We start from the raw sequence: 17,062 nt of genomic DNA on the forward strand, positions 1-17,062 counted from the left end.
GACAAAGACAATACTACAGTCAGCAAGTTGCAGGCAAATGTGAATTGCTCTGCTGTGCTGTAGGTGTTGCATTGCAGCTTGTAAGCCAGGTCCCTGGGGAGCAACAAGCAATGGTCGGTTTAAGCCTCACTGCAGCAAAACATACCAGTTCTCTATAAGCCACCACAAAATTATCAGAAATGATTTTGAAAATGTACCACCACCAAAACAACGCAAAACCTGGGAATGAGAGAGGTCAGCTAGAATTTGTTACCTTCAAGGTTACTTTTAAAACATACAAATGCCTATTTACTGTACAAGCAGTACTGGCTCTCAGCCATTGGATTAGTTTTCTGATTGGTAATTCGGACATTTTTTCCCAGCTATCATGGGGAGTTTAACAAATATTCGAGCACGGGTGAGTGGGTGGAAGCAATAAAGCAATACACAGCTGAAACGATTTCACTAGAAGTTGCAGAGATAAAACTATGCAGGACAAAAACGGGAAAGCAAAAGCCCTTGTGACAAAGCAAAAGCCCTGCATAAAAGGGAACTGATAATGCTTTTAATTCTATGAGGCCCCACAGTTCTTTGGACTCTGGGATTAAACCAAGGTTTGAGGGGAAATGTAGGTGGAAGTGGGTTTATAAAAGTAAGTCTAACAGCTTCCACAATAGAAATGTTCTCTTATTTATATATAAAAAAAGCAGCAACAGCAGTCCTGCTGGCACAAAAGAACAGAAAGTAAATTATTACAGATAATAAGTTTCACTCATATGTCACAAAATAAATAATTCTAGATTGAGATGTTTTCCACTACAATTTTTCTATCAGTTATTTAAAGACTGTTATGCCCAAAGTCATAACTCTGTTGTAAAACACTAACTGGTGTCATTTACTCATCAAAAATCGAGCACAAGAGCAAAACACAGGAAAGACAATGTCATACCTTTGCTGCAGTCATTTAAGGCAGCTTCTGTCTTGTCCTAGAACACAGAACAGTTTTGTTATACTTAAACTGTGTTTCTTGGGAAACAGATTACTTTCAAATGCAAGCAAAAAGGTTTATCTGGCATTCCAAGGAACAGGGATGGTCATGTAATCAAGGCTTTTCATACCATTGCTTCTGATTTTAAGCTCTTTACCAGTGATTAGCTTCCTCTCTGCAAAGGCTGCCTGCCTTCAAAATTGCACGGCTGCCCCACTAATCGGTCTGCACTGAGCAGCCCACAGCAAGCTGCAGTCAAAAGGCTGAGTCACATCTGCAGGCCTTAGCTTAACTGAGCTATGGCTCTTCGACGTATGTCAATTAATTAAGTGGTTGGAACAGACTGTTCCCAGGACTGCCAGATAAATTCTTGTCTGTACGAGCTAAGACATTTAGAAAAAAGATATTCCTTTAGTGCTAATATAACTTCCTCCATCAGGGAAAATGCCCAAGACTGCCAGAAGCTGTAGGGACAAGATTTTGGTGTGCCCAGACAACCATAGTTAGAGAAAGAGAGCCAAGCAATCTGCTTATAACGGAGAAAAAGAAAACAAGGAGGAAGAAGACTCAGATAAAGAACCTATTTTCATCTAAACTAAAGGGGCTTCAAGAAATAAACAAAACAAAAAGGCTGCTCTGTGTTACTTTCAGAGTAAGGTTTTGGTCTGGGAGGTTCCGCTAATCTGTAGGTGAGGTTTTCAGTCTGTGAATAGTTCTTTTATCATCTTGTCATCATTTGGAAATTACTGGATTTGTTTTCTAGTTAACAACTGGGTTCTGAGGATGTTTTTCAGTTTAGAGCATTCAAAAGGTAGCATCTGCTACTACTGTATTCCATTTGTCTGGTCAAACAATTTAGTATCCCAAAAGCAAGTTAGATAATTCTGTCTGAACAATTATTTATTTATACCTAAATATGGCTGCAAGGTACATTCCCAAACAGAGCTCCGTCTGTCTCAACATTAGAAAAGAGCTGCAAGGAAGTTAACTTTGCACGGGGACAAAAAGATTATAGGAGTTACTGTTCTACTCTTCCAGAACAATTTAATCTTAAAACAAAAGTAGGGAGTAATTTCTCTTGAATTCTTACTTTCACTTATTCAGAAAGAAGAGGTAACTTAGCACCATGTTGATAGCCTGAAGAGACATACTTCTTTAATAATGATAAAAAGCCATACAGATACCTCAGACAACTAAATTTAGGCTCTGAACATCCCTGTGAACCAGAAAAGTGTTACCAAATACTTGCTGATATGTCCTTCTAGCTCCCATTGTAGTCAAATAGTAGCATGACCACAGACTGTATTAACTCAAACAGGCATAATGGTTCTCCTCCCATTCTTCCAGTATTATGGCAGTCCAACAGCTTGTTTATAAAGATGAAATCTTCACTTACACAAAGAACCTTTAACTGTTATTCCTTAAAATCAATTATCAGCTTACAAAGTAAACTGTTTAGTTTCTGTTCAGACAGAGTTGATCCTAGGGCTTCCATTCTGCCTACAGTGAATGCAGATTCTGGGAACAACTGGGCACCTGTCTCTGGGTAAGGAATAGAAAAGATATGAAGAAAGCTGCAGCCATTCTCTTCAGACACTGCCCTGCTATGTAGATCTACATTACAATACAGCTACTATGAAGGAAGACACAAACTGAATTAGCAGTTAGAAGTCCTGCTTATGCTTTAAAGCATCTGGACAAATTATTTTGCAAGTACACAACTACCCATGTTTATAGAAAAAACACTAGCCACACTTCTGAGCAATCTGGTCTGTACGCTCTAAACATGCTTAAAGACATCTGTTGCACACGAACTTCAAATTTGTTTAAAGGAGAATATATTTCAAACACTGATTGTTTTTTAATGTCAAGAGGAACTCTGAACAGCTCCAACTGCAACTTTCAGTTCTGAATTAACCCTCAGTAGAACCAAGCATACTGTCATTCCTACTGGGGGCTTGAGAGAATAAACAAGCAACAAAGACTGCAAATGAAGCAATTCCTTTCCCTTGTTACAGATCCCAAATGACTTCATAATTTCATACAATCAATACTAGTCATTTCATAAAATAGAAAGAATATTCACCTGTTTCATTTTTGCAGCAGCTCTGTTTGAAAACAAAACAGCCCTATCCTTTTGGAAGCAGGCTGGACAGATTTGCAGAGCCTTTGTGTAAGAGTCTTCCGCCTCTCCATAGTCTGTAGATGCAATAGGGGAAAAAAGAAATATCAAGGAGAAAGCAACAAATCATTTTATTTCAAATACCAGTATGGTTAGTGAATCACTTGACTAGGATTTCTTTGGAAACATTTCTCAATATATGCTGCAATATTAAACCAGTGGTCAGAAGCAGTAGTTGCTCTTTGACAAAGTACATGACTGACTACCATCCATATAAATGACAATCAATTAAATCAGCAGCATCACAGGAGCACAATAGTAGACTTGTGCTTAGTGTGCTGTGCATGCAGGTCTCACCCCTGAAGCTGTTTTGTCCTATTTGTTGAGAAGGTACCATCAGCCTCAGAGGTTGAACCTTTCCTTGCCCTGAAAGGAACACATACTGGACATGGTATTCTACCAGTACCTGCTCTCAGCTGCTTGGGAGATAACTGCCCCAACCTCCTCAATGACTGACATAAACCCATTGACACCCAATGGTCAAATGGTCATCCATCATCAAATCTGGTCTAAAGCAAGGACCAGTGATTAAGTACATTATTTCTTTCCAATAATGGTAGAAAGAAATAATGGAAAGGTATATATACTGCCTGCGTGCAATGGCCTGCTCGCTGACAAATGCATTCTCCTCAAAGCAGAGCAATTATTTCTGTCCATATTAGCCAGTGATCACCCAGGTGCTTAAAAGTTTATTTCTGATCAGTAAGCAATTTGACAGGCATTAGCAGCACAGGCACACTGAACAGATCCAACAAAAGATTTGTCAAGAGACAGTTATGGATAAGATCTCAAAAGACGGCCAATATTACAGGCTTGCTACATTCATGGTTCCATCAGTCCCCTTCTGCCTGCTCTGGCACTTGCCTGAATTGGTAAACCATTACCCAGCAATCTTGCTCTTTTTCAGCACACAGTAGGAGACCTCCAACAGGAAAACCACTATCTGATTATTGGAGTATACCCCTGGGAAATTGAGTTACCTGTTCATGTCCCTGCTGACTGAGAGAACCATTAATCTCCATTTTCTAGTTTCTTTGAGAAACCTCTAACCTTCAGAATCAAAGGTGGATGTCAAAGATCATTTTCCCCCTCATACATTTTAACTAATATCACTGGTGGTATTATTTACTGCTCACCTCAACCCTGCTGCTACAGATTAACCATGTTCACAACACATCCAGTTCCAGTGTAAGTCAGTAACTCACACATATTTAGATCTTTTTTAATGTAGAGGTCTCCATGGTGCATGGTTGTGTACAACTATATAAAAGTGCATATCTCTGTACATACTCATACAAAACCATGTGTGTAGATGCACATATAGAGAGATACACATTGGTATACGTGATGTATATGTAAATATGCATATAAATGTCTACGCAGCTACAGTGTATACATAAAAAACTGAACCAGTGGATAAAAAGACACACGCAAATGTACACAGTTACAAGAGAATTACTGAGCCACTGAGCCTTCATCAGTTCTAAGCAATCACATTAGCAAAACTCAAGACTGGTGGAAGCCTTTTTTGATTGTCAGAAAAGCCCTGGCACTTGGAAGGCAGTCAGTTTTGTATCATGTTCTTGGATTTAAACACAACTTTCATGAGAATCCTGCTTTAGCGATCCAAGTCTTTGTGATTCAAACTTAATTCTTAAGGAAGTCTGCTATCTCCTTCTGTTCTCTAGAGCTGGGTGATAAATGATAAAGATGATAAAGCTGAAAAATGATAAATGCAAGATTTTCCTACGAATTTTCTGCAATATCACTATGATGGCTAAGTATTAAATTAAGACTCCCCAGTTTCCATACAATATTCAAAGATTACCAACACACCTCCTTTCTTGAACTGTTCATTTCCTTTCTCCTTCAGCGTTGTGCTTTCCTTTCTTCTTTTCTACAAAAGAAGAGACGTCTCAAATTATTTAACTGAAACGAACAAGTAGGTCAGCTGTACTTCCAAATAAACTATGAATGAAAATAACAATAAAATACAACCTGAAGAATTTTAGCTAGTGCCAAGATCCCTTGCCTGTATTCACTGTGAGGTGATAGACTTCATAATCCATAAAACACCAGAATACACCAAGAAGACAGTTAGAAAGCCCCAGTTCATGAACATTATGCACCAAGACCATTCGTAATTCAGCAAGCCGGTTGCTCACTTCTTAATTCCTTACCAATTCAACTGGTGCATCTCAACTATATAGAAAGCATTTTAGATGTTAAGTCTCAAAAGTTTTGTTTGAAATAATTCCACCCCAGAAATCCAGTTACTTTCAGAAACGTGCAAAGCATTTTCAGCTTCCTGAATTAGAAACAGGTCTGCTCATAATACCTCTCTGAAAGATTTCTTATGCAGAGTGAATAAACCATCAGACCCTGAGACAGGAAGATTGTTCTGTTATACAGTGAAAATTGCACACGCTGAGCAGAGTTGTGTTCTCATCCATGAATATCTTAACAGTACGCTTGGCACAAGCAGAGTTGACATGAATGCTCTTAGCCTCTGACACTGAAAACACAGGATGTCATCAAGCCATCTCTGAAATGTATTTACAAAGGCAGGCTTCCACACGCAGGCATACCTCACAGAAGTAAAGACAAAACACTTGTAAGGAAGACAATACTAACAAGCAGCAATGCTCACATTCGTGAATCATTTCTACAGTAAAAAAAAAAGAACAAAGACAATTTGACCCCTGATTTGCCCCTAACATGCAGGCACAAGGGACTCAAATCAAGGCGTTCAGAAGTTACAGATCATTGAGCAATTAAAAAGCCAACACTAGAAAAGGAATCGTTTCCCACAGATTGTGTAAATCAAGGATTAATGCAATTATCAATATCGCACAGAACATCTCCTTGGAAACAGCTAAATATAGTACTCTATGGAGCACTGCACCACCTCACAGCTATGCCAAGTAACTGACAAACAATACAAAATCAGAGGTTCTCTCCTCTCACCCTTATTGCTTTTGGATGATAATTCACCTGACCACTGTTACATGTCAGTAATAACAGATCACTGCACCCTGGGGGAATTGCCACTCAGTGGTCACACACACAACTACCCAGCACAGTCTCACCTGACCCTAAGGATACACAATTACATCAGTAACATTTTCCCTATTGCCTATTAAAAACAATGTCTAATACTGATTGATCTTCATTTTGGAAAAATAAATAAATAAATAAATAAAATAAATAATTTAAAAATTAAAAAACAAACAGATGAAATTTCTATCACTATTTAGAAATCAGCTTTCCTTCAGGGTTCTCTGCCAAACCTATGCAAGTCCTTCTACAGTGTCATCAGCACCAAGGCAGACGAGCCAGTGAGTGCCTTTTAAATATGAGTGTAGGAATAAATCTGAGAGATTAGGGCACAGACTGCATTCTTTGTGTATATGTGGGATTCTACAATTCAGCACAGGGAACACACAGCTACAATCGAAAGCTGCACCCTGGCTTTGGAAGCACTCATCGCTGCTGTACACACATTTGTAGCTCCACAATAATACATTTTAAAAACAATGTATAGACGTCATTTTCACAGTAATGAACCAAGAAGTGCCATCAAATCATCAAGGTTGGAAGAGTCCTCTAAGGCCAAGTAGCCATATTTCAGCATAGAACTGGTTTAGAAAAGATGATCTTACTGGAAAAGATGAAAGATCTACATGAATAAACCTTATCCAAGATAAGAAATGCTTGAAACACAAGCCCTGTTGACTTCATTGCTCATGACCTATTTAGAACTGGCCTTTAAGTGCTATTAACTGATTCACTGTTGCATAAGATAGAGTTGTGTGCAATGTAACAAAAGATATCCCCCCATAAAATGGTCGTGGTGCTCATGACGCAGAAACCCTAGAAAAGAAAGAATATCAGATGAAAATCTTTACCTGCGTTATCATTTTATTAAAAGTATTATGAAAGAGAAGATGCTTATCCCAGTCAAGTATTAAAAACTACTATAACTATTTATTTGAGGAGAGAAAACTTCAAGAGAATAAGCTTTATAACCTTAAGGAACAAAGAAAATACTTGTATCACTAAATTTTCGAATGATAGGCTTCCTTCTTACTTAGCAAAGAGGACTGCGAGCTGGTTTCAACAGCAAAGAGGACTAAGGTGTCCATACAATCCAACTTTGCTCAGGAAACGTGGTCAGACAAAAGTTCTGAGCAATTGGGGAGCATAAGGGCTGTCACACCGGGTCATTCATACATTTCTCCTCCTCTGAAAGCCTGTTCTTTGATGCACCCTCTTGGTCACTTCCAAATCTTGAAGGAAGGAGGAAGACTATTATTCGCGCAGCTGTTCCAGTGTGTCAGTGAGAGACTTGCAGTGACTTCAGACTATTTGACCTGAAACGTGTTTGCAGAACATGTTTCAGAAGCATTGGTAAGAACACCTTATATGGCTCTGCAACTTGCTCAGCTCTTTGGAAAGCAGCTATACAAGCAATGCAATCCTGGTTCAAAAACAGGATTTACATTACAGCTTCACCAATATTTTCATATCCCTATATTAACAGGTTTCAGGCTGTCACTTAACTGCACTTTTCAGAAAGGTGAGACTCTCAGGGGTACCTCATGCATCGTTTTGTATTTGCATTTAAAGTGTGACCTGTTGGTGACGCATGGTAGCAGATTATTGTCCCCTAAAAGTAAATTCCCCTGGCTTCTGTACAGAATGCTCATGTATACATGCTAGTTCATCCCATCCTAAATGTGTTAACTTCTGAGGGGCATTCTCTATTTGTGAAATAAACACTATTTGTTCCTGCACATACATGCATTTCTGCAACAGAAAGTCCTAATACCAAAGCAGCAGAAAGATGACTCTTCTGGATTAACACTGACTTAGTCTGAAAGGCCTGCTGCAGCACGCACTGCTCCAACTGATGCTATTACAATCTTCCATACAAACTTAAACAAAAAAAAAATCACTATTAGAAGACAAAACCTTTTCACTCAGCAAGCTGCATTTCCAGCTTCAATGGACTGGTCATCAGTTTATGGCGATCACATCAGACCAGAGATCAAAAATTGCAAGTGACTTGTCCTTGGGACAAATTTTGCACTATGTCATTTCAGTGTCCCCACCCACTCAGTTTTCAGAACAAGACTGAGGTAGCTACAGGGCAGGCTACCCCTCCTCAGCAAAGGAAGTAGGTCAGGCTTGGAATGCTTTGCCTAGGGAAGAAATATCCTGACCCACCATGCACATAGGAGCACGGGGTAAAGGCACAACTTCCCAACTTCATTCTGTTATGATCTCCTCCTAGTCAAAATAGATGAATTCTTGTCATTTGTTTTCTTTCAAGATTTCTTAATAAGATGGTTGCAAATTCCAAGCAGCAAGAATCAGTTTTTTATACATATAGGAAAAATAAATAAATAAATAAAAGCACAAAAATAACCAACTGGGGGATGTAACTACATTTAACTAGAAATAGTATTCTTAAAGAATCTGATTAGAAAAGTTTACAGATTCGGATACTGAATATTGCCCACGTTGTGAAGAAATTAAGATCTCAGTACCAACCTGCCCGGCAAGTAAGAGGTGCTGAGAATGAAGGACTGATGTGAAGTAACGAGACAAGACAGGTTGGCCTTCTGACAACTAAGTACAACAATTCAAAAGAAAAACCATCAGATACAGCCCTTGGACCTCAGCTACTCTGCCAAGAAGCCTGCAGTTAAAAATAAAATCATTAAAGTTTTATTCCAGTACTAGAGAAGGCAGCAACCTACACATTTTTATTTTTTTGCTGTTTATTTTGGAAGGAAACCAATATAATAAAAGTGTTGGAATCCTTAAATATAGCTGGTGAGAACTGGAGGCTGAATACCTTCCTTTTGTAATGCTTCCAACCACATTTCCTTTGGCTGTTCCTATGCATTTTATTTGATCAATTGATTTAACTTTGCAAGGGAACTGTTCTGGGCTCCGGTTTTGTGAAGAGCAGCAAATATACTTCCTTCGCTGCAAGGTTATTTATTCAGTGTGACAGTGCACATCTGCATCTCACATACCCTTCTGTAAGGTCACCCAGTAGCAGTCATTTAAAAAGGTGCACAAAAGCAAGCAATTTGAACAGGTAAGGAGTACATTTCTGAGCTTGAAATATCAATTCTGGTTGTAAGCCATCTATGATTAGTCATCTGCTTCCCCCTGCAGTTTTGTGGAGCTGTTGCTGTATCACACATTCAAGGACCTGAAATTTGCTTTATGGTTGTACGGTGTTCACTGTAACTTCATGCTAAGGATGGATTTAGTCTTTCTGCTGCCAGTCACTACCTTTTCTTTAAATGGTAAGCAGCACTTCCAGAAACAATAGGTCACATCCATCCCAGGCAGTCAGTTTAAGTTAGCATGCCAGACTGAAAGCAGCGACTACCCCTGAGTGACAATACATGCCACCCAGTCACTTCTGCTCCAGAGGCAACAGCCTCAGGCAGAGAAGCGGAGCTGACCACTTAATCCATCACCACAGGAGTCAAAACCTTTAGTCACATACAGGCCTCTCAGTTCTGTAAACCAAAGGACCCAATCCGACAGTATCTGCATCTTCCAGAGAAATGCAAAACTAACATAAGCAGAAAAACAGCAACACTGCAAGAAAAATGAAGGTATAATTTTTCACTCTATGAAATTGCCATCCAGCAATTTCTCTGGAGATTCCTCTTTGGTGAAGCTTTTCCCTACAAACCTGGAGTATTCTGATAAGAGTGAGCAATCTTCTTCCTCTCCTTTATTGCACCTCTTTATCATGCTGGTCCTTCTCGTATCACACCTCTGTAGTAATACCTTTCCCATCATTTTGACCTGTCCATTTGTTACACACAGAGTCAAAGTTACTATCCAGTATTGGACAAATATCAGCAACTGGGAAATATACCAGTTACTGAAATGAATGGTTATACTTGAGAAGCCATCTCAGAAGAAATTCCAGATCCATTCTTAAACCTCTAGAAAAGTAATAATTTATAAAGCTATAACGTATAGAAAAGCAATGAGAGCTGCTAGAGCTATGTTTTTATCCTGCTGACATTTCTTAGTGTTAACACAGCAGATGAGCGTGATTACAGCCAGCTGAAGCTCCAGCACACACATGACAGCTCAAAGACAAGAACAGGCTTTGTCTATGTTTTTGAGAAATACTGTCTATTTATTCCAGGGTCTCAGAGCAGGTAGAAGGGAGTGTTCTACATCCACAGTAAGAGCTCACGAGGGCAGGTGTTTAAGTCTTTCCCAGACAAGGCCCAAAAAACAAGCAACATCTGTCATGAGGGATTCAGAATCTTGCTGCTGGATAAACTCATAATTAATGGGTGTCCCTCCAGAAGAGGACCAGGTCAGAGCGAAACAATTACCATGCAGCAGCTGTTGGGTGTCTTCTGATTAATTCTGTCGACTAGACCAATGTCAAAGCCATCACTGTCAATGGCAGCTAACCAGAAAATCTGTTTGTAATGCATCAAAAGCAATTTACTGCTCAGTGCCTCTGCTGAGACAGCAATCAGCACACTTAAAAAATACATATATATCTTATAGAACGGATTTTTGTTTCAAGCTGCTTAATTTTCAAAAAGCTGAATTGCAAGTCTGAGCACATAAACCAGCTCCGTCCTAAGCTACATTTCTACATTTCCTTTCTAAGAATATTTCTTGCAAGTTTGTGTCTTAAAACTCTCCTCCCTTCCTCTTCTTATTCTAGTTCATTGTGCAAAGAAGGCCTCTTATGGTATTCATAGTGCTACCGTTGAAGCAATTCCTATTGTTTAAGATTAGAAACCTCACTGCAAACGGCTCTCAAATTTTTACCCCAAACTGCTATTGCAAAAGCTTACACATAGGGCATGTATAAATACAGAGCAAGGACTAAAATCTGTCCCTGTATCTCTAGAATAAATTAGAGATTTCCCATGACATAGTTACATGAGAACATTGCTCAAAGTCTCTGATTTATTAAAGCTGCTAAATGACGAGTCTGTTTAGTTAAAAATAAATAAATAAATGCTGTGAAGGGATAGTTCCATAATTTGATTTGAGCAGGGCTAACACTCAGCTCTCCTTATTACAAACATTATGAGTATGTACTTAATGCTTGGTGTTGCAACCATAAGTAACACATAGCTTTTCTCACATGGGCAGGTAGTTTAACTGAAGAAGATATATCTCCCCTGTAAGTAAATGCCATCAGGAGGCATTTGATGTCTGCTTGCAGCAGCACTGCCTGTAATCTAAAAATACAGTTAGTTTTTTTTTATCTGAACCAGACCCTGTAACTGGTTCACTGCACATTCACACAGAGATGAGCGCCAGCTCAATGAAGGAGGCAGCAGGGGCTTGAGAAGAACTAATCATGGACTGCCAAAGAAGCAAACAGCACCACTGCTGAGTGCACTGGCACAACCTAATGATATTGTCAAATAAAGAACTTCTGAATATTTCTGCCTTGTTGTCTCCTGCTTTAAATAAGGAAATGCTCTTCTCAAAAATATCCCTTGGAGTAACTTGAGGTTAAAAATTGAAAAAAAACAACACCTGGATATATGGATGCAAACTGAAACTGCAGCATATTTTCTTAGCACCTGCATCATAACCAAAATATGTGAAGATTCAGTTTCAAAAATACAAATAATATAAAAAAAAAATCAACAACAGTTCCAAGTACCAGAAGGAAATAAGCTGAGACCAAAGGCTTTCCTATACAGAGAATATACAGACATGCAAAGTAAGTGCGCTAATGGATTGTTTTGGTAGTTGTAACATCTGCTATAAGCTTCTAACTCATCTCGTTTCAGCATTTCTCAAGCTGCGCTTGTAACAGATAGCAATAATATTTTGTTACAGGAAAAAGTTGTATTTTAAAGACTGCTTACATACTCCACTCAAAAAGTCCAACGAAAATGAGAACTGCAACTGGCCATTCTTTCTGTAAGGAAAGATTTCCAGTTTTAAACAGTTATTTTATACCTCTGCATCACCTTCCAGTGAAGAATGTAACAAAGCAGAATGGAAGTATTCAACCTTCACAATTCTCTTCCTTATTTTACAATGGACCAAAGTTATTGTGGAAAATAAAATGATTACCTAACAATTCAATAAAAACAAAAGAAGCATAAAAGCTAAGACATTCCACTTCCATGTCTGTTCCTTTTTCTAGTGCTTTAATCTTTTCCTATGAATCTCTTAAGATGCCTCTGCATTACAGGCTGCTGCAGAAGCCTCATCATGACTCACAACCACACTGTTCCTTGCTGTACAAGCAATAAATGCTCATCTAATTTAGAAAAGGCAACATGCTCATAACTTTTCTTTGCAGCAGATGAAGGCACTATTGCCTTCTGTCCAGCATTTGAGAGACTGTGTATCAAAGGTGTCAAGTTTTGGTGTTCATCCTCCTAGTTCTGCATTAAAAGAGACACTGACTTTCCAAATGGTGCATACAATCCAGGAGAGGGCCAAACAGCTGGATGCTGGAACCATGACCTAAGCAGACAGCCTACAAGTGAGCACGTTGGAAAAAGATGCCTCAGAGAGACCAGAATGCTAAAGGAAATGGTGACAGACTCCATTCATGGAGAGAAACAAAATTCCAGTGGTCACAAGTTGCAACAAAGGCAATTCTAAATAGGCACAAGAAGAAAAAATTTCCAACCTGAATGTTGTTTAACACTTGAACCTACAGGCCTACAGAGCCTGTGCAATCTCCAGTCTGGGAAATGTTCAGCACAGCTCTGGGCAGCCTGGTCTAGATGAACCAACTTTGAGCACAAGGTTCAATTAAATGGGCTCCAGCAGTCATTCCAAGGCAAATGAGATATTAGACAACTTTCTGAGACTTTTTACAACATTTATCATTATTAGATCTCAAAGTCTTAGGCCTGACAAGCAGTACTGTGCCCATTTACGGATGTCAAAACTGAGACAGACAAAGAGAAAGATGAATTAATTTTTACTAGGTCAACCAGGAGACATTATTTTTTTGTTGAAACAGGAATGAATTTAAGGGGATTATGTTCTATGATCCCCTCCTCCACTAGCCCCGTTGTTTTTCCACTTCAAGGAACTTCTACGTTGACGTTACCAACTGCATTACTGATGAAAAACTCCTTTTCTCTTCAATGATGTATTTGGGTCATAAATCCCACCCTATCAGCAAGGGAACAATCTAAACGACAACTTGATTAAACTTCTCCATACTGGTTTGTAACAAAGAATTCAGTTGTTTAGCTGCCTGTGGCATCTTAGCTCTGCATATTTCTGCTCGCCAGACTCTGATTCCCCTAGATGACAATAAGACCATGACATTGTCAGGTTACTGTCAAGTCCTTCCCTCTTTCCAACTTTTTGGGAGCAACATATAGTCATCTTTTATTTACTTACACAACATAGACAGGTCTACCCAACAGTTAAGAAAGAGTGGTACAGTCAGGTGAACAAGAAAGGACCAGACTTCCCCTATAGGGAGTTAAGTCCCTACAAATACACAGAAACATTCATCATATTTTATGCACTTAAAATATATTAATGCGATCTTTCATTTCTAATTTTCCTCAATTCCCTCATAGTTTATATCTACAGTTGGTATTCCTTCTACTGCTTAAGATCATTTAGGACTTTCTGAAATAGAAACTATAAGACAATACAGTCTACAACACTCCCCTATGAAGTACTGTTTCCCTAAGGCAGTTCCTGTCTTCTCTCGTTACCTGCCATTCCTTGTTCATCTTTCTCTTTACCTCATCATAATCAATTATTCAGTGATATTTATGATCTGATTTGTGCAGCTAGCCTTCCAGTACCCTTATGCTTCACATAAGATCTAAAGAATGACTTGAATAGGAAGGGACCTTAAAACCTGTCCAGTCCCAAATCCCTGACGTGGGCTGCTTACCCCCAACCAGACCAGGCTGCCCAGAGCCCCCTTCCCACTTGGACTTGAACACCTCCAGGGATGGGACATCCACACCTTCTCTGGGCAGCCTGTGCCACACCACTCTCCCAGAATTTCTTCCTAACACAAAATGACATTGCTCAAGTCTCAGTCAAACCCCCAAAGTAACTTAAGTTCTCAATAAAGTAAATACGATGACCACAATGTCTTAGAACCTTGAAAATGAACGGCTGTTAAGTAACACCACTGACTGAGGGTGCAAACAACTGTTTCACACACTTACATGAGAGTAAATAGAATCTCTAAAGCTCCTGAACTCTCAGGCTTATTTCATTATTCCCCATAATTATATCCAGTTTGTCACTGTGATGGCCACCCAACCACTTTGTTCAACATCACAGCATTGAAGGTAAACAAAACCCAATTACTTAGTGCATTTTGTTTCAGAAGCTTCAATAATCTATAGGAGTAAACTTCAATTTTAATCCACAAACACTGCAATAAATGAACTAATTCGCCAGTCAACAAAACAACCTTGAAACCTCCCCTGAGTTTTTTGAAAGGAGAAAACAACAAATATACAAAAACTAAACAACGTAAGAAATGGAGATTTTTGTTTCTTATAATCTTTCTTAGACACAATAACCTTACACAAACCTGTCACCAAAAAAAAATCATGAACAGTAAATCTAAACACATAAATGTTTTAAAGGACCATTTTCATGTTGGTCACAGACCATCCAGAAAAGTAACAGTAAAAATATATCTTCTTCTACTCAACCTGCATTTCTCAATTACCTGTTTTTCTTCCTCTGGCATATCTTTTTCCAGTTCTAGTAAGTATTCCTCGTCCAGCTCTGTCTGCTTCCTTGTGCCACTCTCATCATCCTGTGAACTTCCCTCATCATCCAGTACAGGCTCTTTCACCTCAAAGGAGTCACGACAGTCATGGAAACACTCATCTGCTGTGGTGGGATCTTTGGTTGAAGATGGTATATCACCACTTGCCATGTCTGAGGGACTCTGGGCATCTTTGGGGCTTGTTCTCTCTGCTGCCTTCTGATCAGAAAGCTTTAAGTGCTCAAGCAATTCTTCTGGTGGATGTCCATCTTTAACCTCCTCCATGTCAGACTCCTTGGAGCGGTTTGATTTATAGAAACAAGAGAGAAATAACCCGCAATTAGCTTATTACAAACATCTCGACAACAAATACAGTGCTTACAGATACACTTAATAACAAGTGATCGTCCTAAGGAAGCCTAATGAAGGATAAGGCAGATCTAACACATGCTTTTTAAAGTCACTGCAGAACTAACACGGGCCATTACTGCTCCCACACTCAACACACACCCCCGTGGTGCCCTATGGTACAACGAGGAGCCCCATACACGTACCCACGGGCCTTCAGCTCCCCACACCCAGCCCGAGACAACCGGCCCTGCTATCACCCTGAGGGACCAGGCCCCATTTCCGACACCGCAGCCCAACCCCACCAGCTGAGAGGCGGCTGTACCGAGGGCTCCCCATGACAAAGCAGCACCCGGACCCCCCCAAACCAAATCCCCTCACACCGCCCCCAGGCCACAACCCCACACACCTTCCCTTCCCGGCCGCCGCCGCCGCCACCACTCACCTCTCACCCTTCACCTCACTGATCGCTTCCTGCCTACGTCAAACAGGAAGAGCCGCCCGCGGGCTGCCGGGATTTGTAGTCTCGCTGGATTCAAGGCGGTGCTGGGTGTTGGAGGCCGATGGAGACATGGGGGATGAACTGAGGAGATATTCCTGGTGTGACACCCCGAGGTGTGTGTAGGGAGGGGGTCAGTAGAAATGTCTTTGGTTGGATTCGTAGTTTGCTTCATGCTTGGAAAGTAAACAAACAAGTTCTCTTAGTGTATCTTCAGATGTCCACGTTTTAGTATGAAACACCCTGCAGGTCATGGGGCAGTTGTCAGCTTTGATCATTAAATCTCACAGGACTCGATACTGCTTTAATCAGCCTTTTAGTGTCTAATTCATTGCTTTAGGCAGAAGAATATGAATTATGAATAGCTGAAGCTTATGTACATACAAAAAACGAAATCTTATTATCAATTATAAATACCTGAGGTGTGGGAGCCATAGTGGTGAGGCTGGTCTCTTTTCAGTAGTGCGTGGGGATAGGACTAGGGGTAATGGGATGAAAGTACAGCATAGGAAGTTCCTTAATAAGAACTTCTTTACGGTGAGGGTGACGGAGCACTGGAACAGGCTGCACAGGGAGGTGGTGGAGTCTCCTTCTCTGGAGATATTTAAGACCCGCCTGGACGCCTTCCTGTGTGACATGGTATAGGGAGCCTGCTTTGGCAGGGGGGTTGGACTCGATGATCTCTAGAGGTCCCTTCCAACCCCTACAATTCTGTGATTCTGTGATTTATTTAATCTTGAGGCCAGGGTTTTTTTTTTCAAGGCAGTGATGTTTGTTTAAGCGAACACCTGGTGCAAAAACCCAAGAACATCTAATCCCGAATGAGTGGATCTGTTTGGTTAAGAGTTCAGATTGACTCATTGTTTTGAATGGGCTTATCTCTGAGGGTAAGCATGTATCAAAACCCGAGCTCACTGCATACCACAAGCGGAACATTATAATGCTGCAGTGCTTTCCAGGATTCAGTTCTAAACTGAAGAGGTAAAGTCAGACAGAGGGTCTGTATCTCAAAACTGTCCTCTACAAAAACCTTTTTCTCCTTTCCAGTTTTTTTTCCCTATTTCTTCCCAACCCCTCAGCCTGGTGAAGGTGATGTTGACTGGTGCAATCAGCTGATTCAAGCATGATGGAAAAGAAAAGCTGCAGGAAGAATGTTGGGTTGACTCTAACTTTGTCAGTAGCACTGAAAGAAAATAGCAAAGACCAATATAAAAGACTCAAGTTCTGTTGTTTCTGACCTTAAAGTTTTCTACTGGGCTGTGATAGAATCTAGTACATTTTTTACTGCTTTCAAGAGAAACTTAGATT

At 40.0% G+C, this 17,062-nt stretch overlaps 1 protein-coding gene and 1 long non-coding RNA gene across 3 annotated transcripts in view; one reads left to right on the forward strand and one right to left on the reverse strand.

Moving 5' to 3' along the window:
- The window catches only part of TTC1 (tetratricopeptide repeat domain 1), a 31,329-nt gene extending 15,598 nt beyond the window's left edge, over positions 1 to 15,731 (reverse strand). The window contains exons 1-5 of one of the 2 annotated variants that reach the window (XM_015876073.3): positions 15,701 to 15,731; positions 14,866 to 15,201; positions 4,986 to 5,046; positions 3,054 to 3,166; positions 929 to 965 (exon numbers count right to left, since the gene is read on the reverse strand). In XM_015876073.3, the coding sequence (XP_015731559.1) occupies positions 929 to 965; positions 3,054 to 3,166; positions 4,986 to 5,046; positions 14,866 to 15,192 (538 nt within the window). In that variant the 5' untranslated portion in view covers positions 15,193 to 15,201; positions 15,701 to 15,731. Of the gene's footprint in view, positions 1 to 928; positions 966 to 3,053; positions 3,167 to 4,985; positions 5,047 to 14,865; positions 15,202 to 15,664 lie in introns of both variants that reach the window. The other variant, XM_015876072.3, reaches the window with a different exon arrangement.
- A 36-nt stretch (positions 15,732 to 15,767) lies between these two features.
- LOC146757928 (uncharacterized) overlaps positions 15,768 to 17,062 on the forward strand; it is a 118,853-nt gene continuing 117,558 nt past the window's right edge. Inside the window, exon 1 of the long non-coding RNA XR_014935446.1 lies at positions 15,768 to 15,870. This is a non-coding gene — a long non-coding RNA (uncharacterized LOC146757928). The remainder of the gene's footprint in view (positions 15,871 to 17,062) is intronic.

This window comes from Coturnix japonica, chromosome 18 (assembly GCF_054131305.1).
Source record: "Coturnix japonica strain WE chromosome 18, WE-NBRP24, whole genome shotgun sequence".
NCBI lineage: Eukaryota > Metazoa > Chordata > Aves > Galliformes > Phasianidae > Coturnix > Coturnix japonica.